Source organism: Schistocerca cancellata, chromosome 7 (assembly GCF_023864275.1).
Source record: "Schistocerca cancellata isolate TAMUIC-IGC-003103 chromosome 7, iqSchCanc2.1, whole genome shotgun sequence".
NCBI lineage: Eukaryota > Metazoa > Arthropoda > Insecta > Orthoptera > Acrididae > Schistocerca > Schistocerca cancellata.
In genome coordinates this window covers 590643569-590670464 of record NC_064632.1, presented here as the reverse complement: position 1 = coordinate 590670464, position 26896 = coordinate 590643569, and the positions used below count along the sequence as shown (strand labels likewise).

The 26896-nt window shown below is 44.4% G+C and overlaps 1 protein-coding gene across 1 annotated transcript in view; it reads left to right on the top strand.

Moving 5' to 3' along the window:
* Positions 1–6372: 6372 nt before the first annotated feature.
* LOC126092915 (lysosomal acid lipase/cholesteryl ester hydrolase-like) overlaps positions 6373–26896 on the top strand; it is a 102712-nt gene continuing 82188 nt past the window's right edge. Inside the window, exons 1-2 of the mRNA XM_049908646.1 lie at positions 6373–6613; positions 17902–18057. Of these exons, the coding sequence (XP_049764603.1) occupies positions 6377–6613; positions 17902–18057 (393 nt within the window). The 5' untranslated portion in view covers positions 6373–6376. The remainder of the gene's footprint in view (positions 6614–17901; positions 18058–26896) is intronic.

The following is a 26896-nucleotide window of genomic DNA, read 5'->3' as shown; positions in this document are numbered from 1 at the left end:
GACGATGTGTATTATGCTGTTGAGGTATGTTTATGTCAATAAGATGATGCTACCATATATGAGGAATGTGATTACGTGTTTATATGTATATGAATAATGAATAGAAGTTAGGGACTCTTGACTTGTGAAAAAGGATGTTGGAAACCAAGAATCGTACTTTAAGAGTTATGAAATGTGTGTAAATGCGTGAATGTATCACAATGCCGGCGAAAATTTTTTTGGACACTGTTATATTCATAAGATTTTGTTTCTACACATTTGCAACGCAAATTCTTGACCTGTGAAATTTTTATATGAAAAAAAAGGGAGGCCATTATCCTCGCCATTGACATTCCTTTAGAGAAAACATTGCAAATGCGACACCCTCATTACTTGGAAAGATACTTTTATCTGCACACCTGATTATGACAAGCGTCTTTCTACGAGAGTTGAGAGAATTTATACTAACTTATGAAATGTCACATGACTACTGAATGATATTTTTATGCTTTGGTTTGCGTAATTGCTTATTTCATTTGATATCTGGTTTCCAGCTGTGTTGCAGCATTGCTTTTATAAAATAAAATGCATTTGCTAATGTGAACACTTTCTGTCAACAGATCTATTAAATAATCATTTTATGATCCACATTCTTTAAAAAAGGAGCACTTGGAAAGGAAAGAACAATAAGAAGGAACTAGTAACAGTAACTGTATACGTAATATTCTTTTCAAGTACATGGTAATATTTTTCGTAGAATAAGTTGTGGTGCACCACTTTAATTACATAGACATTAAGATGTGAATATACATTTCCCTTGTCTGCATTGTTGTCTTTAATGTAATATTTTTTTTTGCTTGAGCTATGTCATGTTTGGATATAAGTTATTTCTGCTGCTGTTTGCCAGGCATAGTGCTACTAAATTTCACTTTGTATTACTCTGTTAAGCTAGTTTTACTATTGATTTATTTTTATTGTTGCTGCACATTGGCTCATATTAGTTTTAATGTTGCATTGCTTGGTAATTTAGATTTACTGTAGCTTGCTTTGCAATTTTCCATTTTTTTTGCATTGCTGTTTGTGTTAATTTGTTATATGCTGCTGCATTGCCTCGTCCCTTAGTTTAGCATCTGAGCTCAGTAAATTTAAGTTAGCTTAAGAGGGGTACACTATATAAGAAACTAACTATGATGACTTGGAAGAAATGTATTGAGAAGCTATATGAAAATGGTTTGGGCAAAAAAAAAAGTATACTGTACAGTGGAGAAAAACTATTTTTGACAGAGGATGTGGACAGAATACAGAAAGCAGGCTTAGATAGGACTTTTGGGAATAATGATGAACGAAGGGAGATCTCCATGCAAAATACTGCAGTAAAACAAACCCTGTCCTTTCCTTTTGTGTCATCCCTCTATATGTTTGTGTACCCTTGTGTATTTATGTTCTTCCTGTCTTTATGTGTTTAGCTGATGAGAGCTATGTTGTAGAATTTTTCTATGTTATTTACTTTGTAAAAATGTTGAGACATTATTTATTCTGTTTTGTTTTAATGCTCATGTGTGAAGTTGATGTTTCGAAGGTGATTCTGATCTTTTATTTTTGTACTCATGTCATAATTCCTGTAACACTGATGTATATGTTTATTTCTATTCTGTTGTAAAGCCTGTACTACAAAATATTATCTGTATTGTTATGTTTTTAATGATGTATTTTGTACCTTTGTAATTGTATTCTCATGTTATAAAATTGTAATTGACACCAGTTCATCAAATTAAGTAACTTGTAAGCATTCATTTCACTGCACACATTTCTGTTGGTCATAGTAATGCACAATATGTGAGAAGTTGTGACTGTTAGTGTTTGCACGTATGTTAATAATTCAGCAAGGGACTGGATAACAGCATTGCTGGTTCTAAGGACAATTCCAAAAACTTTGTGAGTGCACAAGTGGTGGTTTATGGACTTGCTATATTCTCCGCAAGACTCTTCGATGGTGATTGTGCACCTGCACAGTCGCAGCAGATGGCTGCTGGCCGTCTCTACATGGACTACAGTGGGTCTGCATCTTTGATGACCCACCAATACCATTATTTCTACAAGGACTGCAGTGGGTCTGCACCTCTGGTGGCCCACCAATACCACAATCTCTACCAGGACTACAGTGGGTCTACTCTGTGATGACCTACCTACCAATCTTCTTCAAAACGTCGAATGACTCTGCTGTGGGTTTGCTCTGTTGTGGCCCATTACCTGTCATCATGTCAAGAGTCAGCACTGTCTTTCCGTTGGAAGGACATCACTACTTCTTCAAGACTGCATGGAAATCCACTACTTTTGTGTGCAATTTCTTTTACTAATGAGACTTTGTGAAAAAAAACTGTAATTACTATTATGATGAATGATCAGGACTATCTTTATGGACTGTGAGAAAATTTTAGCTTTTGACCAACATTGTATAAATAAGTGTGTGCATTTGATATCTTTCTTACTGTAATTATGAAATTTTTTTTCAAATCTGTATTGCCCAGTGCCCAACACATTTTGTAAAATTTTTTGTGGGGAGCATGGGGGCTATGTAAGTAGGCTGTTTATGTTTTCTTTATGTAAGTAGGCTGTTTATGTTTTCTTTATGTAAGTAGGCTGTTTATGTTTTATTATCGGCAACGTTACGTAGCGCTCTATATGAAAATCACTGGCTGTGCTGTGTGCAGTCTGTGGCTAGTTTGCATTGTTCTAGTTTGCATTGTTGTCTGCCATTGTAGTGTTGGGCAGCGGCAGCTGGATGTGAACAGCGCGTAGCGTTGCGCAGTTGGAGGTGAGCCGCCAGCAGTGGTGGATGTGGGGAGAGAGATGGCGGAGTTTTGTAATTTGTCATGAACTAATATATATATTATGACTATTAAGGTAAATACATTGTTTGTTCTCTATTAATATCTTTCATTTGCTAACTATCCCTATCAGTAGTTAGTGCCTTCTGTAGTTTGAATCTTTTATTTAACTGACAATAGTGGCGCTCGCTGTATTGCAGTAGTTCGAGTAATGAAGATTTTTGTGAGGTAAGTTATTTGTGAAAGGTATAGTTTAATGTTACTCAGGGCTATTCTTTTGCAGGGATTTTTGAAAGTCAGATTGCGTTGCGCTAAAAATATTGTGTGTCACTTTAGTGAATGTTTGAGTACGTTCAGTTTTGCTCAGCTGTTTGAAAAGCAAATAGTGTAAGAGGTTTATCAGCACAGTCGTGTATAATTGTTCCTGAGGGGGCGTTTCAATGTCAGTACGCAGAATGGCAGAAAATCGGCAACGGAAAATCCGTTGCACGTCAACCGGTACCAGTGGTGGTGGTTGAGGGCATCATTTACCGTAGGCCCGTGTTTTTTCCAGCGTACGTGTCCTGTGGGTCCTGTTACACATATCGTCACTGGTAAGCGCTAGGAGTGTCTTTTGCGCTCCAACGTCGTTCCAACCCTTCAGCCCTGTGGACGTGTGGGTTGGAACGTTTTCATGGAAGATGGCTCTCGTCAGCACATTCCACATCCAGTGAAGTGGCTGCTGCTGAGGCATTAAGAGAAGCTAGAATTATCAGCCGTCATTTCCCTACTACCTGGCTGTCCAGATTATCTCAACCTGCGTGACTTATGGCTGTGGGGTTATCTGAAAGATGTTGTGTTCAGTGCTCCAATTGCAGAAGTAGTTGAACTGAGGGAACTCATTCTCAACGTGACCCCTAAGACACTCCGATCTGTTGTGGAACATGCTGTTTCTCTATTACAACTTGTGGCAGAAAACAGTGGCTCGGGTCAGTTAGGTAGCAGAGCTACAACTGTCAGTTGCCAAACCTGTGCAGTCATGAACATTGAACGGTGTGGATGATGTAACGTGCAACTAAACCGACTTATTACGATACATCCGTCATTTGCAGCAGACACAATGTACGTTAAGGCGCTTACAGAGCCATCTATTGGCGAAATTTTCAACAAATTATTTTTGTTCTACGGCGCTTCCACATGCGCCAGTAGTATGCTGTTGAAATTTGACGTCGTCCTGAGCAGTGGTTGTCTGCTACAGAGTTTTGAAACTGGAATTTTAATTACAGATACCCTGTATGTACGTACGTTCCACCTGTGCTCCTAAACCGTTGGATCGATTTCAAGTAAACTTGGGGAACATGACGCACATGACGAGGTAGTGTATACAATACGTATGACGTACGCATACGCAGCTGAAGCAGTGGGGAAAAAAGCTAGTTAGAGACAAAATTCGAAGAATTCGGAGAATGCTCAGGAAGCAGTTGCACTCGCGGTACAAGAAAGATCGGGAGAATGAGGACAGGCAAAAGTTAGCAGAGGTTCGTGCTGCTGTAAAAAGAGCGATGCGCGAAGCATTCAACCACTACCACCGTCATACCTTAGCAAAAGATCTTGCTGAAAACCCAAGGAAATTCTGGTCTTACGTAAAATCGGTAAGCGGGTCGAAGGCTTCCATCCAGTCACTCACTGATCAGTCTGACCTGGCAACGGAAGACAGCAAAACGAGAGCTGAAATTTTAAATTTAGTATTTGAGAAATCTTTCACGCAGGAGGATCGTGCAAACATACCGCCGTTTGAGTCTCGTACAGATTCCCGTATGCAGGACATAGTGATAGACATCCCTGCGGTTGTGAAGCAACTGAATGGGTTGAAAATAAATAAATCGCCAGGTCCTGATGGGATTCCAATCCGGTTTTACAGAGAGTACTCTACTGCATTGGCTCCTTACTTAGCTTGCATTTATCGCGAATCTCTTGCCCAACGTAAAGTCCCGAGCGACTGGAAAAAAGCGCTGGTGACGTCTGTATATAAGAAGGGTAGAAGGACGGATCCTCAATATTACAGACCAATATCTTTAACATCGGTTTGTTGCAGGATTCTCGAACATATTCTCAGTTCGAATATAATGAATTTCCTTCTGTCCATGCATCAGCACGGCTTTAGAAAGCATCGCTCCTGCGAAACGCAGCTCGCCCTTTTTTCACATGATATCTTGCGAACCATGGATCTACAACTACATCTACATCCATACTCCGCAAGCCCCCTGACGGTGTGTGGCGGAGGGTACCTTAAGTACCTCTATCGGTTCTCCCTTCTATTCCAGTCTCGTATTATTCGTGGAAAGAAGAATTGTCGGTATGCCTCTGTGTGGGCTCTAATCTCTCAACCATCCGTCTGAAGGGTATCAGACGGATGCCATATTCCTTGACTTCCAGAATGCGTTTGACTCGGTGCCCCACTGCAGACTCCTAACTAATGTACGAGCATATGGGATTGGATCCCAAGTATGTGAATAGCTCGAAGACTTCTTAAGTAATAGAACCCAGTACGTTGTCCTCGATGGTGAGTGTTCATCGGAGGTCAGGGTATCATCTGGAGTGCCCCAGGGAAGTGTGGTAGGTCCGCTGTTGTTTTCTATCTACATAAATGATCTTTTGGATAGGGTGGATAGCAATGTGCGGCTGTTTGCTGATGATGCTGTGGTGTACGGGAAGGTGACGTCATTGAGTGACTGCAGTAGGATACAAGATGACTTGGACAGGATTTGTGATTGGTGTAAAGAATGGCAGCTAACTCTAAATATAGATAAACGTAAATTAATGCAGATGAATAGGAAAAACCCTGTAATGTTTGAATAGTCCACTAGTAGTGTAGCGCTTGACACAGTCACATCGATTAAATATTTGGGCGTAACATTGCAGAGTGATATGAAGTGGGACAAGCGTGTAATGGCAGTTGTGTGGAAGGTGGATAGTCGTCTTCGGTTCATTGGTAGAATTTTGGGAAGATGTGGTTCATCTGTAAAGGAGACCGCTTATAAAACACTAATACGACCTATTCTTGAGTACTGCTCGAGCGTTTGGGATTCCTATCAGGTCGGATTGGGGGAGGACACAGAAGCAATACAGAGGCGGGCTGCTAGATTTGTTACTGGTAGGTTTGATCATCACGCGAGTGTTGCAGAAATGCTTCAGGAACTCGGGTGGGAGTCCCTACAGGAAAGGAGGCGTTCCTTTCGTGAATCGCTACTGAGGAAATTTAGAGAACCAGCATTTGAGGCTGACTGCTGTACAATTTTACTGCCGCCAACTTACATTTCGCGGAAAGACCACAAAGGTAAGATAAGAGAGATTAGGGCTCGTACAGAGGCATATAGGCAGACATTTTTCCCTCATTCTGTTTTGGGAGTGAACAGGGAGAGAAGATGCTAGTTGTGGTACGAGGTACCCTCCGCCACGCACCGTATGGTGGATTGCGGAGTATGTACGTAGATGTAGAAACGACAGCATGCGCAGGAAACGTGTACGGTGCCGACTATTGACCACCTGTTGTCGCCCTCTGCCTGCCTCTGCCGCGCAGCCTGGACGACATGGGCGAGTACGACGTGGAGGCGCTGGTAGGGCTCACGCAGCGCGTCACCGGCGACGCTCGGCCCTTCTACCTGGGCTACAGCTCGGGCGGGGGCGCGCTCTACACGTGGCTGCAGCGCCGGCCACGTGCACACCACGTGCTCAGAGGCGCACTGCTCTGGACGCCCTCCGTCTTCTACACCGAGCCGCACAGCACCATCCTCAAGATTTACAATCTCCTTCCGGAGTCCCTAGTGGTAAGGTTCACCCTTCCTTAGCCACTGTCTTAATAGTCTGATCAGAATTACTTCACTGTTTTTGTCTTGGAACTACACTCCTGAAATTGAAATAAGAACACCGTGAATTCATTGTCCCAGGAAGGGGAAACTTTATTGACACATTCCTGGGGTCAGATACATCACATGATCACACTGACAGAACCACAGGCACATAGACACAGGCAACAGAGAATGCACAATGTCGGCACTAGTACAGTGTATATCCACCTTTCGCAGCAATGCAGGCTGCTATTCTCCCATGGAGACGATCGTAGAGATGCTGGATGTAGTCCTGTGGAACGGCTTGCCATGCCATTTCCACCTGGCGTCTCAGTTGGACCAGCGTTCGTGCTGGACGTGCAGACCGCGTGAGACGACGCTTCATCCAGTCCCAAACATGCTCAATGGGGGACAGATCCGGAGATCTTGCTGGCCAGGGTAGTTGACTTACACCTTCTAGAGCACGTTGGGTGGCACGGGATACATGCGGACGTGCATTGTCCTGTTGGAACAGCAAGTTCCCTTGCCGGTCTAGGAATGGTAGAACGATGGGTTCGATGACGGTTTGGATGTACCGTGCACTATTCAGTGTCCCCTCGACGATCACCAGTGGTGTACGGCCAGTGTAGGAGATCGCTCCCCACACCATGATGCCGGGTGTTGGCCCTGTGTGCCTCGGTCGTATGCAGTCCTGATTGTGGCGCTCACCTGCACGGCGCCAAACACGCATACGACCATCATTGGCACCAAGGCAGAAGCGACTCTCATCGCTGAAGACGACACGTCTCCATTCGTCCCTCCATTCACGCCTGTCGCGACACCACTGGAGGCGGGCTGCACGATGTTGGGGCGTGAGCGGAAGACGGCCTAACGGTGTGCGGGACCGTAGCCCAGCTTCATGGAGACGGTTGCGAATGGTCCTCGCCGATACCCCAGGAGCAACAGTGTCCCTAATTTGCTGGGAAGTGGCGGTGCGGTCCCCTACGGCACTGCGTAGGATCCTACGGTCTTGGCGTGCATCCGTGCGTCGCTGCGGTCCGGTCCCAGGTCGACGGGCACGTGCACCTTCCGCCGACCACTGGCGACAACATCGATGTACTGTGGAGACCTCACGCCCCACGTGTTGAGCAATTCGGCGGTACTTCCACCCGGCCTCCCGCATGCCCACTATACGCCCTCGCTCAAAGGCCGTCAACTGCACATACGGTTCACGTCCACGCTGTCGCGGCATGCTACCAGTGTTAAAGACTGCGATGGAGCTCCGTATGCCACGGCAAACTGGCTGACACTGACGGCGGCGGTGCACAAATGCTGCGCAGCTAGCGCCATTCGACGGCCAACACCGCGGTTCCTGGTGTGTCCGCTGTGCCGTGCGTGTGATCATTGCTTGTACAGCCCTCTCGCAGTGTCCGGAGCAAGTATGGTGGGTCTGACACACCGGTGTCAATGTGTTCTTTTTTCCATTTCCAGGAGTGTATTTAAAAAAAGTGGTTGACAGAAATTACTTCTCTTTCAATTAAAAAAAAACTGGATGTTTCTCAGCAGGAATGCAATAGCAACTTTGAATGTAAATTGACCTTTGACCTTTGTCATGCCTGTATTACAATCGCAGTTCAATCTCTGATCCCTCATCCACCAACTTTTCCCTCTGGTTTGATTTCTGGACCCCAAAAAATGGTTCAAATGGCTGTGAGCCCTATGGGACTTAACATCCGAGGTCATCAGTCCCCTAGAACTTAGAACTACTTAAACCTAACTAACCTAAGGACAGCACACACATCCGTGCCCGAGGCAGGATTCGAACCGGCGACCGTAGCGGTCACGCGGTTCCAGACCGAAGCGCCTAGAACCGCACAGCCACACCGGCTCGCTCCGGACCCCAAAAATTTTACAACAGCAGATACGTCTCTGACACATGCCTTCCCATCTTTCTTTTGTAGTTCATTCTATGTACCCAATGAATTTACAAGGTATGAATTGGTTAGTATCTGTTGGCTCATACAGGCTACCATCCCCACACTACAGTGTCGCTATTATCGTTGAGTATGAAGCATTTATCATCTTTTGCTGATAATGTGAACTGGCTTTGCTTCATAGTGGTAAGTGTATGCAGCTTCGATCGAATTGCATACTGAACAGTTGATTTAGCAGCTTCGTTCAATATCTAGTCAAAGGTGCCAACGGAAACATCGATTTTCCCGCACTTCTTTTCGAGGTAGCTCAGATTGATATGCCACCTGCTACAATCCAACTATCAGGGCCCAGCGTATGCAGCAATGAGAGCGTGCCTTCCCACCACTAGAGCCCACACCGTGCAACACAGAGTGCTTGTGTTAGACATGAAACATACGGTAAATTTTACATCACAGCTCCTTAAGACTTGCACATCGTTTTACCTACGGGGAATGCAAAGTAAACTGGGGCAGCACTGAGAATTTGGACCGAGGAACGAGGCATTCCAGGGCAGTATGTGGAGTTGTGCAAACCATTGTGCTAACGTGGCTTACTGACCAGTTCACCTGCCTAGTAAGCAGGAAACCCAGGTTCGATTCCCGGACTTCGCACAAATTTTCACTCGTCGCCTCACTCTATATACATAAAAGCATATCTGTATGAGACCAGGAGAGTCTTTGAAATTGTGTCAGTCGTTCTGTATGATCACCTGCACCTTTCGGCCTGGAAACTGAATCGAAAGTCTGTACTGACAGTCGCCAGCTGGTGTGGCCGAGCGGTTCTAAGCGCGTCAGTTTGGAACCGCGCGACCGCTACGGTCGCAGGTTCGAATCCTGCCTCGGGCATCGATGTGTGTGATGTCCTTAGGTTAGTTAGGTTTAAGTAGTTCTAAGTTCTAGGGGACTGATGACCTCGGATGTTAAGTCCCATAGTGCTCAGAGCCATTTTTTGTACTGACAGTCGCACTCTACTCCAGACTGCAACACTTGATCTGCTGCCCAGGGGAAAGCAAACATTATAGCTCCCTTGTGCCATGCATACTTGGAGGTACCAACCAACCTAAGAACATACTACTCACAATAGTTATAATTATTAGTCTCCGCCGGCCGCTGTGCCCGAGGGGTTCTAGGCGCTTCAGTCTGGAACCGCACAACCGCTACGGTCGCAGGTTCGAATCCTTCCTCGGGCATCGATGTGTGTGATGTCCTTAGGCTATTTAGGTTCAAGTAGTTCTAAGTTCTAGGGGACTGATGACCTCAGATGTTAAGTCCCATAGTGCTCAGAGCCGTTTGAACCATATTAGTCTGATGTAACGTTGTTCAGTAGGCTGTCCTCAGTCATCGACATGAGTATCTGCACTCATGCTGGTAATACCCTACATGTACTTATAACGTCAGGAAATTATTACTCACCGATTCTCAAATGAATAGGATCGTTTACTTCAGCCTTGCACTTCGTGTATGTGTACACATGATTCACTCGATGTTTCTCGAGTGGACTTGGGCACAGAGGCAATAATCACCGCGGGTCTGGGCAGCTCTTTCCCGCAGCACACAAAATCAGCTCGTGGCCACTGCTCGTAGTGGCGTCATAGCTGATATGTAGTAGGCGTTTGCTGGGAGTCTGACTAAATCACTGTGTCTGACGGCTAGGGAGCTGAAAATTCTCCGATCAACAGCCTACAACTTCTGGTAGAAAAGGCTACAAGGCGATGCTGCTTCAGACACTACAGCTGAGCGACAAACTCAGTGCGAACTGCTAGCAGTAGGTGTCACAGCCAAGAGTGAGTCAAGCAATGACTTCTTGGAAATGATTTGATTCTCCAATGAGTCCTCATTGGTCCCTAAATGTTGGTCGATTCCTGGATGAGGGGCTTCCAGATCGTCGAATCGGGTGGCCGCTGCTATCAACTTTCGCATCAGTAGACCTCTCCTGTGAGGTTTCGTAAACGATCAGGTGCACTAAAGCAGGCTTACAGACCGAGAACACCTGAAGTGACTCGTGACTTCGTAGTGCTTTCGAATACGCAGCCGTGGAGATGCCTGAACGTACATGGAGAGAAACACTGAACACCGAATGCACTTCGTCTGAGTCATCAGAATCCACACAGCGATACGAATGGGTGAGGAAACAAACTTCATGCGTTATCTTGCCACATATTGAAAACTCGTTGATATTCTCAACTATAAGTACAGGTAATAAGTGGTCAATCTGTATTATCTTATTTAACCTAAATCGATTTAAATATGCCTATATATGCTGAACTGTAAAAGTCGGCATTACAATGTTCTTCCATTTAAAATCAAACTACTAAATAGTTACATGCCACCATAAAGTTTGCAGTCCTCGTGCACCTGGTGTGAAAACACAGCACTGGAGAGTTTGGGGGCTGCAACTGTGCATAGCCTGTGGACGAGCGAGGGCCAGTTAAAATGCCATCGGGCTCGAAGTGATCGTGCGAGTTAGCTTTGCCTGAGGGGAACACGATCGATTCAAGGGTTAAATATGCAGCTTTCATGTAAGTACTGGCTGTAACATCTACGGCTTCCAGGCTACATGGTACCCCTTCAAAATTTGCACGAATTTTTACGGCGGAACATAAAATGGGGTGTAGTATACAGAGTGTAAATTGCGTTAATGTAGATAGTGATACTGTTTGCAACTGCTAGCTGCTAAGCAGTGCTAATGGAAGTTATCGTTTTCTGTCGTTCTTCCGTCGCTAACTTGACTATTACTATGCTCTTGTTGTATAAAGTCCATTCCTTCAATAAATAAAAGGCTCATTGTTTGATTAACACATGCGTTTCGCTTCTTTTATTTTTGAACCCTAATCCAAAGCCTGCAAAAAAGGTAAATAAATCTACTGCACATGAATAGGACAAGAAATCCCCTACACTGTCACTGAAAATATTAATTGCAGTAAAATACTTAGTAATGAAGGGAGGCAATTTCTACCAAACAATAAAACATCTGATTTGGAATAATGAAGTTCCAGAAAGAGCAAAACTCCTGATGTATAAGAATTATTACTTCCCTATTGTCACCTATGGTGGAGAAACATGGACAATGAAAGAAAGGGACTGGAGCAGACTGCAAGCAGGGGAAATGAAATTTCTCAGAGCAGTAAAGGGAAAAACAAGAATGGACAGAGTAAGGAATGTAGAGATTAGAAAGGACCTCAAACAAGAAAGTATGAGAGAAGAAATTGAAAGAAAGAGATTAAGATGGTATGGGCATGTTAAGAGGATGCATGGGCAGAGACTCCCCAAAATTATGGAAGAACTAAAGATGGATGGGAAAAGACCTAGAGGGCGCCCAAGAACACGGTGGAAAATGGGAGTGAGAATATCTGTTGAAAGGAGAGGTGTGACCTGGCAGCAAGTGGAGGAAGAAAAGTGGTGGGAGAACCGAGCCAAATGGAGAGGACTCGTCAGCACCCAGACCCGGCAGTAGCTGGAGCGGGATTCGGATATAGATAGATAGACTTAGTAATGACCACGAGGAGCAAGATGAAGCAGGATGCTTCTGTCAGGCTCAGACTCATTTGCAGAAATCTTAAGGCAAGTAATCCAAACAATAAGAACTGGAAGGTGGATTTATATGTTGCAGGCGAGAAGTCGCAAATCCCCTCTGCATGTCACTTAAGAGTGCAATCCTGTCTGATGTGTAAATACTGATCGATTTGTGTATAAAAATAAGTTCTATTACATGAATGCTCCCTGACCATGTGGAAAAAGAATAAGATATACTCTCCTCTAAGTGGAATACGATGCCTGGTCAGTCCACTCTCGAATAGCCTGTTGAGGGGAAAAATGAACAAAAATTGTGATCAAACCTTAAATCTTTCTGTATTTATGCAGTAGCTCTGAACTGCGTTTCAATGGTTGTAGCCTCACAAATGTAAAGAATCCAGTGGATGATGTGCTGGAAGCACTATAACGCTGTTGGAGCCATATTATTATGTATATGCCTCTGAATAAAAAAGACAATACATTTCTTATGACTCATTATGCATTCAACGATGAGTCTGATCCCATTATGCCACCATAATCGTATTTCTGGCATGGCGTATCTAGAGTAACTATAATCAGGGGGATTGGGTGTACAGAAAGGCATATAGTCATTATTATTGATCAGTACGTGTTTGAGTGGAATGGGAACGAAAATCGTTAATAATGTTCTGACTGACATCCCAAGAAGTACTGTATAGTGGCTTGCAGGGTATGTGTAGAGATACGAGCTATTATCTACACTCCTGGAAATTGAAATAAGAACACCGTGAATTCATTGTCCCAGGAAGGGGAAACTTTATTGACACATTCCTGGGGTCAGATACATCACATGATCACACTGACAGAACCACAGGCACATAGACACAGGCAACACAGCATGCACAATGTCGGCACTAGTACAGTGTATATCCACCTTTCGCAGCAATGCAGGCTGCTATTCTCCCATGCAGACGATCGTAGAGATGCTGGATGTAGTCCTGTGGAACGGCTTGCCATGCCATTTCCACCTGGCGCCTCAGTTGGACCAGCGTTCGTGCTGGATGTGCAGACCGCGTGAGACGACGCTTCATCCAGTCCCAAACATGCTCAATGGGGGACAGATCCGGAGATCTTGCTGGCCAGGGTAGTTGACTTACACCTTCTAGAGCACGTTGGGTGGCACAGGATACATGCGGACGTGCATTGTCCTGTTGGAACAGCAAGTTCCCTTGCCAGTCTAGGAATGGTAGAACGATGGGTTCGATGACGGTTTGGATGTACCGTGCACTATTCAGTGTCCCCTCGACGATCACCAGTGGTGTACGGCCAGTGTAGGAGATCGCTCCCCACACCATGATGCCGGGTGTTGGCCCTGTGTGCCTCGGTCGTATGCAGTCCTGATTGTGGCGCTCACCTGCACGGCGCCAAACACGCATACGACCATCATTGGCACCAAGGCAGAAGCGACTCTTATCGCTGAAGACGACACGTCTCCATTCGTCCCTCCATTCACGCCTGTCGCGACACCACTGGAGGCGGGCTGCACGATGTTGGGGCGTGAGCGGAAGACGGCCTAACGGTGTGCGGGACCGTAGCCCAGCTTCATGGAGACGGTTGCGAATGGTCCTCGCCGATACCCCAGGAGCAACAGTGTCCCTAATTTGCTGGGAAGTGGCGGTGCGGTCCCCTACGGCACTGCGTAGGATCCTACGGTCTTGGCGTGCATCCGTGCGTCGCTGCGGTCCGGTCCCAGGTCGACGGGCACGTGCACCTTCCGCCGACCACTGGCGACAACATCGATGTACTGTGGAGACCTCACGCCCCACGTGTTGAGCAATTCGGCGGTACGTCCACCCGGCCTCCCGCATGCCCACTATACGCCCTCGCTCAAAGTCCGTCAACTGCACATGTTCACGTCCACGCTGTCGCGGCATGCTACCAGTGTTAAAGACTGCGATGGAGCTCCGTATGCCACGGCAAACTGGCTGACACTGACGGCGGCGGTGGACAAATGCTGCGCAGCTAGCGCCATTCGACGGCCAACACCGCGGTTCCTGGTGTGTCCGCTGTGCCGTGCGTGTGATCATTGCTTGTACAGCCCTCTCGCAGTGTCCGGAGCAAGTATGGTGGGTCTGACACACCGGTGTCAATGTGTTCTTTTTTCCATTTCCAGGAGTGTATAAGAAGGCTGCGGCAGCAATAGGCTGCAGCAATTCACGAGGAATGGGAATTGGAGCTGAACATAATAAAATATATCAGTTGAATATAAATAAGTGAGAAGATCCTGATACACTTGTAGTAGGCTGTTGACTACAAATCACTAAATGCAGTATCAATCGTAAAAGAATATGTGGAGTGGCGGCGATGCAATCATTTAGTTGGTAGAATTTCTGTGGTATATGCTGCAAGACAGGCGGTATGCATGTTGGAGGGGCTTTACTGTTAAAAATTAGTGGGGGTGTGTACATCACTTCCTACCACAGTTGACTCAGAGAGTTCCTGGCTTTCTTCCATGGAATCTCATTTATGTTCCTACAAAACGCATGTAGACCCCTTCTCGTAACACGCAGCAGTGTTAGCATTTTGGAACTTAAACGAGGGGAAGGCTAGCGCACTATCCTAGCAACTTGCAGGACAGTCTGTAGCGTGTGGGTGATCTCTGTTGTTGTTGAAACAAACGTAAATGGCGTTCCATATTCAGCGGTATGGTATTCAAGATGCAAATTCTAGATAAATTGAAGACTGTAGGTTTCTTTTCTTTTTTGCGGAAGATTTATCAAAGGCAACAATATGGGGAAACACATTATTGTTCACAGAAAGTATCTTACAAAGCACTTTTCAGTTGAGTGACAAAAGAAGTTTAAGTGTATAGTGCACAGTTTTCCGTGAGCTTTATGTATCCTTAAATGTATGGAATAAAATCTTAATAGGCAAATTAAACTTGGGTTGTCGACTTGTGAATAAAATCCCACGAATAATGTTATGGGATTGCCCTGCAGCTCAAGATTTTGGCCAACAGACAAACATTCTTTGGACTGGCCATCCACGAATTGTAGTAGGTGCAGAGGAAGAAGGAGTACATGTGAGGACTTCTAGGAGTGACGTACTGTGATCGCTAGAATAGTGGAACGTGAACAAGGGGAGGACCATCTGCCGTAATTGAAGCGTAATTGGAACACATTCTGTTGGAATGGGGGGAAACGAATACTGGAAATGTCAGACCGTAACTGAACGTGAATTTCGTAAAACATATTGTGTCATATACCTCTGGAAACATACAAAGACTTTGTGTCACAAAGAACTGTTACATTCAGTGTAAATGGTATACCAGTGCGCTGTTAAGGTGTATGCTTGCACTGCCCGCAGTGACACTGGTAGTGTAGAAGCCCGACAAAGTCTACTGTACACGTCTTGCTACACAGAAAAATGTGTCAGGATGGTGAGGTGTTAATGACGTCTCAGTCATCTAACTGCGAGACACGTTACATTACAAAATTCTTAGAGCGTGTGCGTGTATTTAAGACTAGCAGGCGTGGCAGAATGACAGGCCGTGCTGTGTAGCGGCGGCCTGTGCGAACAGAGGCCTGTGACACGTGCACATGCTGGACTGGCATTTACAAGGTGGATGTGTCACCCTATTATGAAGGATGCAAATTCGCACATTCAGTCTGCTCGAATAAGTAGTGCTAGCGGAAAGGAAGCGGTTTAAACCATAATTACTTGTTTTTAATCGTGATATGTGTGGAAGGATCTCAAAGGGTAGCTAAAACGTCAGGTGACCATTGAAACGCTTACTTTTGCCTCTGGGTGCTGCGTGGGTGATGGGGATGTGGAGGGGAGCGGTTGAAAGCCCCACTACCAGTGAAGACAAAGCGAGTCCTTTGCTCTTACCGCTCTGTTTGTCCTCGTGTTGCGAGCTGCCCACTCTCCGCAGCCAGGCAGGTCAGCTCCAAGACGTGCTGCAGTGGAGGGGGCTCCAGTCGGCGGCTGTAGTGGTAACAATACGGACTGAAGCACTGTGAATACTTTGCAGGAAAGCCGTGTTGCATTTTTCTCTTTTTCTCAGTTTTAAATGTAGAGGTAATTGTTGTCTTCCACGGCCATCACGGTATCAAAACAAGGATTGCAGAATGTGTGATGTGGGGCAATAAGAATATTCCGTTTGGAGTTTGTAAACTAAACGTACTTTGTTTGTACTTCAATAATTTGTCTATCTCTCTCTCTCGCCTGTCAGTATCCTAACGGTAGCGGCGCAAGTGTGGGGCATATTAGTCAAGTACAAACATTTTACCGTAGAAACGTTCCTGCCATTAACTTTTTACAAGTTCAGTAAAATGACATAGCGTCACGGGAGCTGATAGTTATGTCACACACTATGGGTTTTAAGTTCACTTAAGCAAAATGTAGGCCCACTACGCATTTGTTTTTGTTGTGTGTCTCCCTGAAAATAATGGAAATTTGTGGAATACTGGAAGAAAATCGACAAAACTTTTAACGAATTACCTAAAAAATGTTAAAAGCGTCATATGTTGGTGTGCTTGCAGGGCATGAATTGTGGTATTAGTTGTTACACATTCAAAGTGCTATATTTGTCTCTTCTTGAAAAAGGAGGTATTTGCGGAATACTGAGGCAAAATCGACAAATTTTAACAAATCGCCTAAAAACTATAAATAACGTCACATACTGGCTACAGCGAAACTAATATTTGCACATGTTGTCTTAAAAAAGTTGGAAAACTATATGACAAAACCTACATTTTTGTCTGTCTTCTGAAGGAGTGGGAAAAATAGCAACTAAACCCATTTTTATGTGTATATTCTTAAAAAGTTGGGGAGAAATTGCCAAAATTGCAATGAAATCTCTGTCTTCTCAATAAATCAGTAAAATTAGCCACGAAACCATAAATAGTGTCATAGGTTGTAGAAAGCAGCATTGGATGCGATACTCTGGAGAACATTTGTGCCATACTGTACCAGAAATATGCAGTATCACCTCAGTTTACTGCTGCTGCTGCTGCTGCTCGAGTGAGGTACAGACGAGGACTGGATGCCGGAGACTCTATCACTGATAACATAACACGAGTGCAAGTGTCCTATTCAGCTATCATCTTGGCTATAAATTATGGTAATTAACATGACAATATTATTGACCATTAATTGTACTATCATGACAGGTGTTGTCCATTAATTACAGTCTAAATAAACATAACATAGGCTAACGCAACCGCCGGTTTGTTTACATAAAAGAACAGTGCCTCGTATTTGGGCACAACCTGCTTTTGCCCACTACTAAGGCTGTTTGTTATATTTTTCAATTATTACGTTTAATTCGCTGCTTAAAGGTTGGTGCTCCATCAGTAACACATTTTAATTATTTTTTTCACATGAACAGATATGTCTTGCTAATTTGTACACTGTCATCATGTATTTTTGAAGAGAGGAGGGCACCCATTTCGGAAACGAAGTGCTGCATGTAAATTAAAAATATTTTTACGGTACGGAAATTGCAGTTATTAAAAGTTTCAACAAATCTTTGTCCTGCATATGAAAATATAAGTCCCATTCCCAATATAAGTTGTGATTGATCTGCATTTTTTCCTAGGTGTTCATACTGTCCAGAATACCCTACAGTGGGTTGTGTGCACATCACATTTCAATAGAAACATTTCACATCTTTACAAGAAATTTGTGCTCTCAGTCTGACCTGCTGTCAGAGTAGTGAAGTAGTGTACAACAGCCATTGTGCCCCGTCCTGTCCTTTCCTACACGTTTTTTTTGTTTGTTTTGCTGTGGTCACTCTACTGAGGCCTCTGCTGTCCGCAGGGGGCGCTGTGGCAGGTGCCAGGTGACATGTTGCCCCGATCTCGCGCCACTGCGGACATTGCATGGCGAATGTGCAGATCTGGATCACCCCTGAGGAATTTCTGCGAGGCACTATATCAGCTCATAACTAACGCAACTCTGGATTCAGCTGAAATGGTGAGTACATCCGGCCACCAGCTCAGGTCAGTTTATAGATACCAGCTAAGCATGATGCTTGTGCAAACTTGCAGTTCTAATGAATAAGATATGTGTTTCTCATTGGTCCCCTGCAAAATTCTGCTGACCTGTTTCGCGATTGGCCAACTGTCTCATCTGGAGCTACTAGCTAGTGGCAAAAAGCGGTAAAGGTTCCAATTTGTTGCCCTCCTATAAACATGGTCTACTCAAATTAATGTGACCGTAGCGTACGTTCGACGTCAACGTGGAACAACCAATAAGAGACGGCAGATGGCTGCAACAGTAATGAATGGTATATAAAGTGTGTCCAGTGGACGAGGAAAACAGTTCATTGTTGTCATAATGTGGAAAATGGGGCGATTTATCTATCGTCCAAAAGGGCAGGATCACTGGCTTTAGGGCCAAGGATCCAAGCATTTCAAAAATGGCCAAGTTTGTAAATTGTTGACAAGCCGCCATGGTTAAAATATACCATGCATGTCAAAGTAATCAAAGTGAGGTATCCAAAACTGGCGTCACGAACCATAGATGACAAAAACGAACTATGGCTGTCTACTTTTGAATAGACACGCAACTGTTGAGCAGCTGACCAACAAAATGAACCAAGGGTCTTCCAGCAGTGTCTCCTTAACGACCACTCAGCTGAAGTTGCTGCGTATGGGCCTCCACAGCAGGAGCCTGGTTGATGCACCCATGCCGGCTGTCCTCAATGACAAAGGCTGGGATTCGCTCGCCAACAGTGCAAATCACGTCCACTGAGTAGCTACAGATGGCTTTTTGGGAATAACCACGTTTTATGTTCCTCAAGGCAGAAATCAAATACTCTGCAACAACCACTGGAAGGCTTCAGGCCAGAGGAGTGAGTGTTACGATATGGGAGATGTTTTTGTGGGATTTCCTGGGTAATCTCGTCACTCTGCAAAGCAAAATGGATCAGTGCAAGTACGCAGATATCCTTGGGGACCATGTCCACCGCTACATTAATTTTTTTTTTCCTTCAACATGATGGCATCTGCCAGCAGGACAGTGCAATGTGCAATTCAGCTCACAGTGTACATGTGTGGTTTGAAGAGTACCAGGGTGTGTTTGCCATACTCCTCTGGCCACCAAACTCCCTGGATTCAAACCCAATCGAGAATCTGTGGGCCCACCTCAATCGGGCTGTTGGCACCATCGATCCTCAGCCAAGAAACCTAGTGTTGCTCTCCATGGCATAGTGGAGTCGGCTTGGCTCCACATCCGTATTGGTACCTTCTGGAACCTCGCTGACTCTCTTCCCGCATCTTTTGAAGGGGACTGCATTGCAGAATGTGCTTATTCAAGCGTTTGACACATGTTATTAGACATTGTATATGTGTATGGCCATTGTCCCTTCTGTCATTAGACCCACACTGTACTCTGCTGCCTCAGTGAATAGCATTGCTTACTGCTCGAGCTGAGGTTAATATCTGGATGCTCGGAAGATCTGTTACAAATCCTCAACAGCCTCATGGTGCATTCCGGAGAAATGGTGAGTCAGCCTTCCTATCTTACATGAGGTACTAGCTACTGTCTAATCATGTGCAAACTTGGGACATAGCTACCGAAAATGTGCAAGCTGTATTCGCTCATTAGACTCTCATCACCTCGTTGTGTACACCAGTATATCTTCTTAGCTTGAGTGGCTAAGCATGGCAAATGTGCTGACCTTGGCCCTCTTAAGGAAGAAGTACAACGCATTATTCCAGATTATCAGCGGTTTTATGCTGCACTCAGTCTTCCTGATGAGTAGGCCTGCTCGCCATCTCAGCTCAATTATTGGACAATGGCAAAGCATCGTACATGAGCAGATTTGGCTCACCCTGTAGAAAACATGTGACACCACGTTCCAGTCGCTCATAGGCATCATTCTGTAAATTGGTGAGTACATGTGTCTCAGTTGAGATGCTAGCTAGTGTCTAACCATGACACATGTGTAGAAGTGAGCAGATAAGTAGAACTTCCCATTGTCTGAACTGAAGCACTACCTGATAATAAGCATGGCCTATGTGCAGCTCTGAGGAACCCATGGGGAAAGCAAGTGTGGCCACATCTTGCTTGATTATGAACTTCACGTTGAGCTGTGCTAATCTGGTGAGTATGCCTGTCTACTGTGGTAACAGCTATTGTAGAAGCATGGCAGTTAAGGATGAAGCCCGGAGTATTCCTGAGGAAGGCCTGAGTGTCAACGCTGCAGTGCCTCTCTGACCTTCAACTAGACTCTGATGACCTGCTACAACTGCTTATCTAAAAACTCAGTTCTTATGCTAGCTAGTGTGGCACATGTACTGACTTAAGGACTCACTGTGTTAGAAGTGTGAGGCTGTTTCTCAGTCCGTTTCTGACCTCTCGCTGGGCCTGCTGTGCTGATAAGTAAACTATGCCACTGATAGGAGCTAGTAACCAAGAACGGCACATAATCAGTTTGATGGGCTACTAGCATGTATACGATATGCAATTTTCAAGTTTCACATGAGCCTCACGACAGACCCAGCTGACCTCAAGAGTAGACCTGCATATTGTCACAGCTGAAGTAACAGCTAGCAGGTAATGGAGCTGCATGTACTATTGTGCTGAAGATGACTCAAGGGGCCATTTCCAGTTTTCCATCAGCCTCCTCCAAAATTCTACCGACCTATTTTACATGCTTGCTATCATCCCAGCTGAAGCACAAGCTACTGTGGCACAAGTTCATTTCTTGTGTGTGATGTAGATGTGTGAGGCTATGTCTCAGGTGCTCCCTGCCTTCATGGAAGGCTCTGGGGACCTGATGGGAAAACGTCCTGCCATGTCAGTTAAAGAAATAGTGAATAGTTAAAACTGGTGCATGTGCTAACCAGGTGCCTTCTTACGAATAACAGGTTATGTCCCAGTTTCTCACCAGCCTCATGCTTGAGTCGGTGAATCTTATTAATTTGCCTACTCATTCCCTCAACTGAGTATGGCTAAGTGTGGTGCCTATGCAGGTTTGTGCAGATTTGTGGCTGCCTTGAGGTTGATGTGTATGACTAATTACCAGTTTGTCACCACCTAGACTTTGCTGACGTGCAACGTACGCCTGTCTGTTGCCTCAGTTGTGGAGACAGCAACAGTTTAAAGGAGTGCTGAAGCATATGGGATCCTATGGACATCTTGGAGAAGACATGAAAGGATATATTCTAATTCCTCACCACCTTCATGCTGAAATCTGATGAGTTGGTTAGCAGACCCATATACACTCTCAGATATGATATTAGTTAGTAGCTAAGTGTGGTGCTTTTGCAGATTTGGGGGTGTAGATATGTTGGCCATGTTTCAGTTCCCCACCAACCTCACAGTGGATTCTGTCGTAATGAACAGATATGCCTATCTTCTCAGTTGAGGTATTACCTAGTGGCCTAGGATTATAATATATATAAGCCTAGGATCGTTCTCACAAAGGTATGACAAGTTATATTCCAGTTTCTCACTAAGCTCATGCCACACTCAAAGGACCTATTACCAGTTGCACTTACCATTTCAGCAGAGACAGTGGTACTGACCAAGCATGGGCAATGTGAGGACCAGATTTACAGGAACTGTTCAAGTCCTTCATGGATAACAAGTGAACAGTGAGCCACGCGTGACTCGTGTTCGTCCCATCTCTTATTTAACGTCCTGTTTTTGCCATACTGCCACCTAGTTATGTTAGTTTCAGTTACTTGTGTCACTGAGTTGCTGCATTGCCTGTCCGCGAGCGGCAGCAGCAGCGCTTATCGATATAAGCTCTGCCGTATTATCTTTGCTGGACTCCTCCCGGTCGCCGTGTGTCAACGAGTCAGTTGGAAGGTGCCAGCAGTCAGTTCGGACCTGGCAGTTTTTGAGTTGGCACGTGGAACAAGTTGAGTTGGGGCGCGGCAGCAGTGAGACCAGGACCGCCATGAGTCGCCCGACGGTTGCCGACACACATGATTGGAGTGGCGACGACTTTGGTTGGTCGTCGGACGGTCGTCTTGCCGGACGACGTGTATTTGACTGGCGATCACTTATAGGTTGGCTGTTTGTGCTGACTCTTGATTCGTCCCGGTTATTCTACAATTACTGCCGTTATCATTGTCTGGTTCTTCATGCAAGTGTTCGTGAAACTGTGTGTAGTTTGTGTGATTTTGATTGACAAGCTTTTTAAATGTTGTCGGTGTACTGGCTCTGAGGAGTCGGTCGGTTGGCGTGGAGCAGTGAGGAATTCTCGGCCGGGGCGTAGTTTGACCGGGGCCCACTGGCAGTCTCTACGCGGTGTCGGAGAGTGTGGCGCTGTTCCCATTGCTACGAGGTCCGTGGTTGACCGACCCTGGACACGAAAGTCGAGTTTCGATTTGACCTACCAGCAAGTCAAGACTGTTCACATTGTGTCGTTTGGAGTTCGTTGTCGGCTGTTGGGATATTTCCGCGAGCAACAACGTAGTTCTCAAGTTGGAAAATTGTAGCCACCCTCTGGTGGCGTTTCACTGTATTTGGTGATTTGAATTGAAGTGCATTAGCGGAATCTTCTGCCCCGTGGCCGTTTACGTTCCGGTTACCTGACCTGGGCGTTGACGTAAATTTCAGACAGTGTAGTTTCCTCATCGTGTTGTTGCTGTCCAGCACGGTGTGTAGTTTCACAGCTCCGTGTATGATTTGCTGTGGGCGCCGATATCTTCTACGTTGTTCCATTGAACTCCCTGTTGAGCACTGGTCGGGTGAAGTGGAAGTTATCTTGTCGGTGGGTCTGCTGACAGCCGGTCGGTTGTGTTGTCGTCGTATCGTGAACGGTTGGCCCAACTGCCTGTCTCACCTAACCGAGAGTCAGTGTTTGAATTACAGGCCGACTCTCGAACATCTGAGCGCCCTTGTGTGTACTGCCTTTTTTTTCTAATTTGTTGTTGTTGGTACTTGTATGGCTTCTAGCCGGTTTTGTGTTTTAAATTATGGTTGTTTTACTCTTGAGGCCTTCAGCCTAATTTAAAGCACTGTTTCACGTAAGCCCTTTGGCATTTTAAATATTTTTTGAATTTTTAAGTCTTTGGCCTTCAGAAGATTTGAATTTAATTAGTTTACTTCAACCTACTGAAATATTAAGTATTTGGCCTTCAGCAGGTTTGAGTTTCAGTTGTTTGTTCTTAAGGCCTTCGGCCTAAATTAAAGAACTGTTCCCCATAAGGTCTTTGGTATTTAAAAAAGATTGATGTTTTGGTGTTTTAAGTGTTCGGCCTCCAGACGATTTGAATGTAACTTATTTACTTGAACCTGACTAAAGAACTGTTTTAAGATAAGGGTTCCCTTTTAAATTTCTGATTATGCTTGCGTTGTAAGTTATTGGCCTTCAGTCATTTTTAAATTAAAGTGGCTTTCAGCCAGTAATTGACTCCCAAAGATTAAAGCTGTGTGTTTAAAAAAAATTTTTTGGGCTGTTGTAATGTTCGACTAAATAATTAATTTGTTTGTTTGGGTGTAACTGAGAGCCCCTCATTTCGGCTCCTTTCCACAATTTATTCTATCTGCCCTGTCCTGGGGTTTAGCAGGGCGCTTCAAGTAGGACTATTAACCATCTCAGGAAAGATTATATGTGTTGCACAAGAGCAGACCTTAGTGCTTTCTGTTGTACATATTCTACGCCATTTTCCAGTTCCTCCCTTTCTTCATAAAGAACTCTACCAATATTGTGGGGCATAAGCCTGTGTAATGTCTCAGCTGACATGAAGATAATGGCCAAGCTTGGTGAACAGGCAAATGTAGGGTCCTCCTGAGCAAGAACTGAGTGGGTATGTGCCAGTTGCTCATCAGCGTCACGCAGCACTCAACCAGTAAGGGGGCAGAGCTGGTTCTAAGACAGAATGCGTTGTTACCAGATCTCACACAAGGTCAATATCGAGGTCACCTACCCTCTTTCCTACCTTCTCCCCTACTACTCTATGCCAAAGGGGTGAGATAAAAATGGTTGGAAACTTTGAAATGTGTCATCCTGTGCATTAGGAAAGCTAGAACAGACTTCATGGTTGCCAGATTTACCCAAAAAGACGGAGCTAAGTTATTACTGTTGTTAATGACATGTCACTTTCAGCCACACATTTGTTATAGCTATAATTTATGACCCAATTATTATATGTGATGACCTGCATTGCTCCCTCTATGATTTAAGAACCAAAATTGCTGGGAAAGCTGTAACAGCATCCATGGTTGCCAGATTCATCCAATACCCACTTTTAAAACTGGCAGATAATAAAAGAATGCGATTACGATTGTCAGATATGAAGACAGGCACCTTAGTACAAAAAATTTTACAACCCTTGTGATATGGAAAAGTGTGATTTGAGCCTGCCTCTCTGACATCATAGCATATGTATGCTAAGTAAAGTGGATGGAAATTCAAACACAGTGGGAAAATACAAGGTATCCTACATGTACTGAGGGAGAAGGCCAAATTCAAACAGCTCAGTTAGGAATACTTGTTGCAAATTTAAAGTGGTAGGTGTTTTAGCAACATTTCTGACATTCATATACCATTATCAGGTTAAAAAAGTGCACAGGGTATCTTAGGTGTCTTACTAAGTATAAAATACAAGACATAGTATAATTTATGACTCACTGTCAAACACAGCTTCACAAAGTAAGTCTAATACTATGGCATTATAGTGGACTTTTAAAAATAGTAGGAAGTTAAAAGTGATATTTTCTGTTTGTGTTGATTTGTCATGGATGGAGAGGGCGAGGGGGCGGTGGAAGGGGGGGGGGGGCAGACGCTATCCCAGACCTATGTTGCTAAGTCTTGCTAGGAACACAATCCTGGATTTCATGGATGTGGATACACCTTTGGTCATTAGCCCAGACCTAATATGGGTGGATACACTTTTGAACAATATTCCAGACCTACTCCATATGCTAGATATGCTACAGTGACAAACAAATACGTACACTGTTGTGACTTGGCAAGACAGCCAAGTCACAATGCGAGGATCCCGAAAGGCACGCGTTTAAGTTCACGCAGGCTGGCGTGAGGTCTGGAACAGGACAATGTAATTAATATAGCCAATAAGGTACGTTGCTGCTGGAATACTTAACTTTAATCCGTAATTGGTGTACATCGGTTTGATGGTACATGCTTCACAAGATACATAGCAAAGGATAAATGGCGCCTTGCTAGGTCGTAGCAAATGACGTAGCTGACGGCTATGCTAACTATCGTCTCGGCAAATGAGAGCGTAATTTATCAGTGAACCATTGCTCGCTAAGTCGGCTGTACAACTGGGGCGAGTGCTAGGACGTCTCTCTAGACCTGCCGTGTGGCGGCGCTCGGTCTGCAATCACTGACAGTGGCGACACGCGGGTCCGACGTATACTAATGGACCGCGGCCGATTTAAAGGCTACTACCTAGCAAGTGTGGTGTCTGGCGGTGACACCACATACACAAAATATCACAACTGGACTAGGTGTTTACAATTGGACAAAAGCGGTTCCTCGAAAATTGTTTCCATCTTTTATATACATCTTTGAATTTTTGAGTACAAACGAAGCTTTGAGCACTGCAGTTTACTAGTACTCTGTGTTATTAACCCACGAGAAGATAAGAATTCGTGTTGGCCCTGCTAGATGGTCATGCATTGGGAATAAAACTGTATTTAAGGTAGCTAAAGTCAGCACAGTCATCTATGATATGTTAACTATTATTGTAATACATCCCACCTCCACCTCACTCCATGTGACACAGTTGGCAGTTACGGATTGGATTAAGAAAACAAATATTCCTGTAGGAAATCCTTATTAATTTTTTGCATTTGCATTGCGCGTAGATAACAGTTCATTCTCTGTTTGTTTCGTGTGATTTTGATAGTATCCAGCTTATCTTTTAACTTATAATTTAAATATTCATGAAAACCATTTGTTTCTTTATCTAGCCAGTGATCTGACACATACAGAAAAGTTATATGTTCTCAAATTCTAACACATATCTAAATTTTTCCTGGAAAATATCTTTTTTATGGCTTTAACTATTTCCTTGGTACCTTCTTGCAACTTTCTTAGCTCGAAGCAGTCAGTAATTTTAATTTTGCTACTTATTTCCTGCATTACGCTATTGCTAAAACTTTCCAAATATACTTGGGTGTGCACTGGCGACTTTTCACTCGGCATTCTTGTGGAATTTTCGTAAGAAGCTTTAGAACTGTAGAAATAAATTACCATTAAATGATGTTATTCCATGGGTTTTAATCCCCACAAATGGGGGACGACATCTAGTCCATCACATTTATGTACAATGTAGCCATCCTTTTTAAGTAGATCCATACAAGAACAGATGTATGTATACAGGATGGTCCATCTGGAGTTTCGGAAGAGATTATCTATAAAACTAAACATCTGGTAAAAATAGTGGGTAAGACAAGGTCGTAAGCTCAAAAGTGGGGCATCAAATGATACTACGCGTGACCTCCAGCCCCCGCCCCATTGGGCAACTTTTAAATCTTAAATTGAAACACTCATTTGTTATTGCAGATTCGGATTCTCCATAGAAAGTGATTAAGTTTTGTCTGAAACATTCCTTTAAATCATTGACAAATGGGGCTGAAATCGAGAAAAAAGTAATACTGGGGAAGAACTCTGATTTATTTAGAATTATCCAAGAAAGACGCATCACATCGATAAAAAATGTGCACCAATTCTTTCGTTACGCCAAATTAAGCTATTTTTGTACAAAATGTACTGTGTCCTACTTTTAGCGTTACCCAGGAACAACGACATGGACGTATTAGAATGATGTTCCCATGGGGTGCTTGATCGGTGTGAGTCCCCTTGCCTCTCACGTGTTGGGGT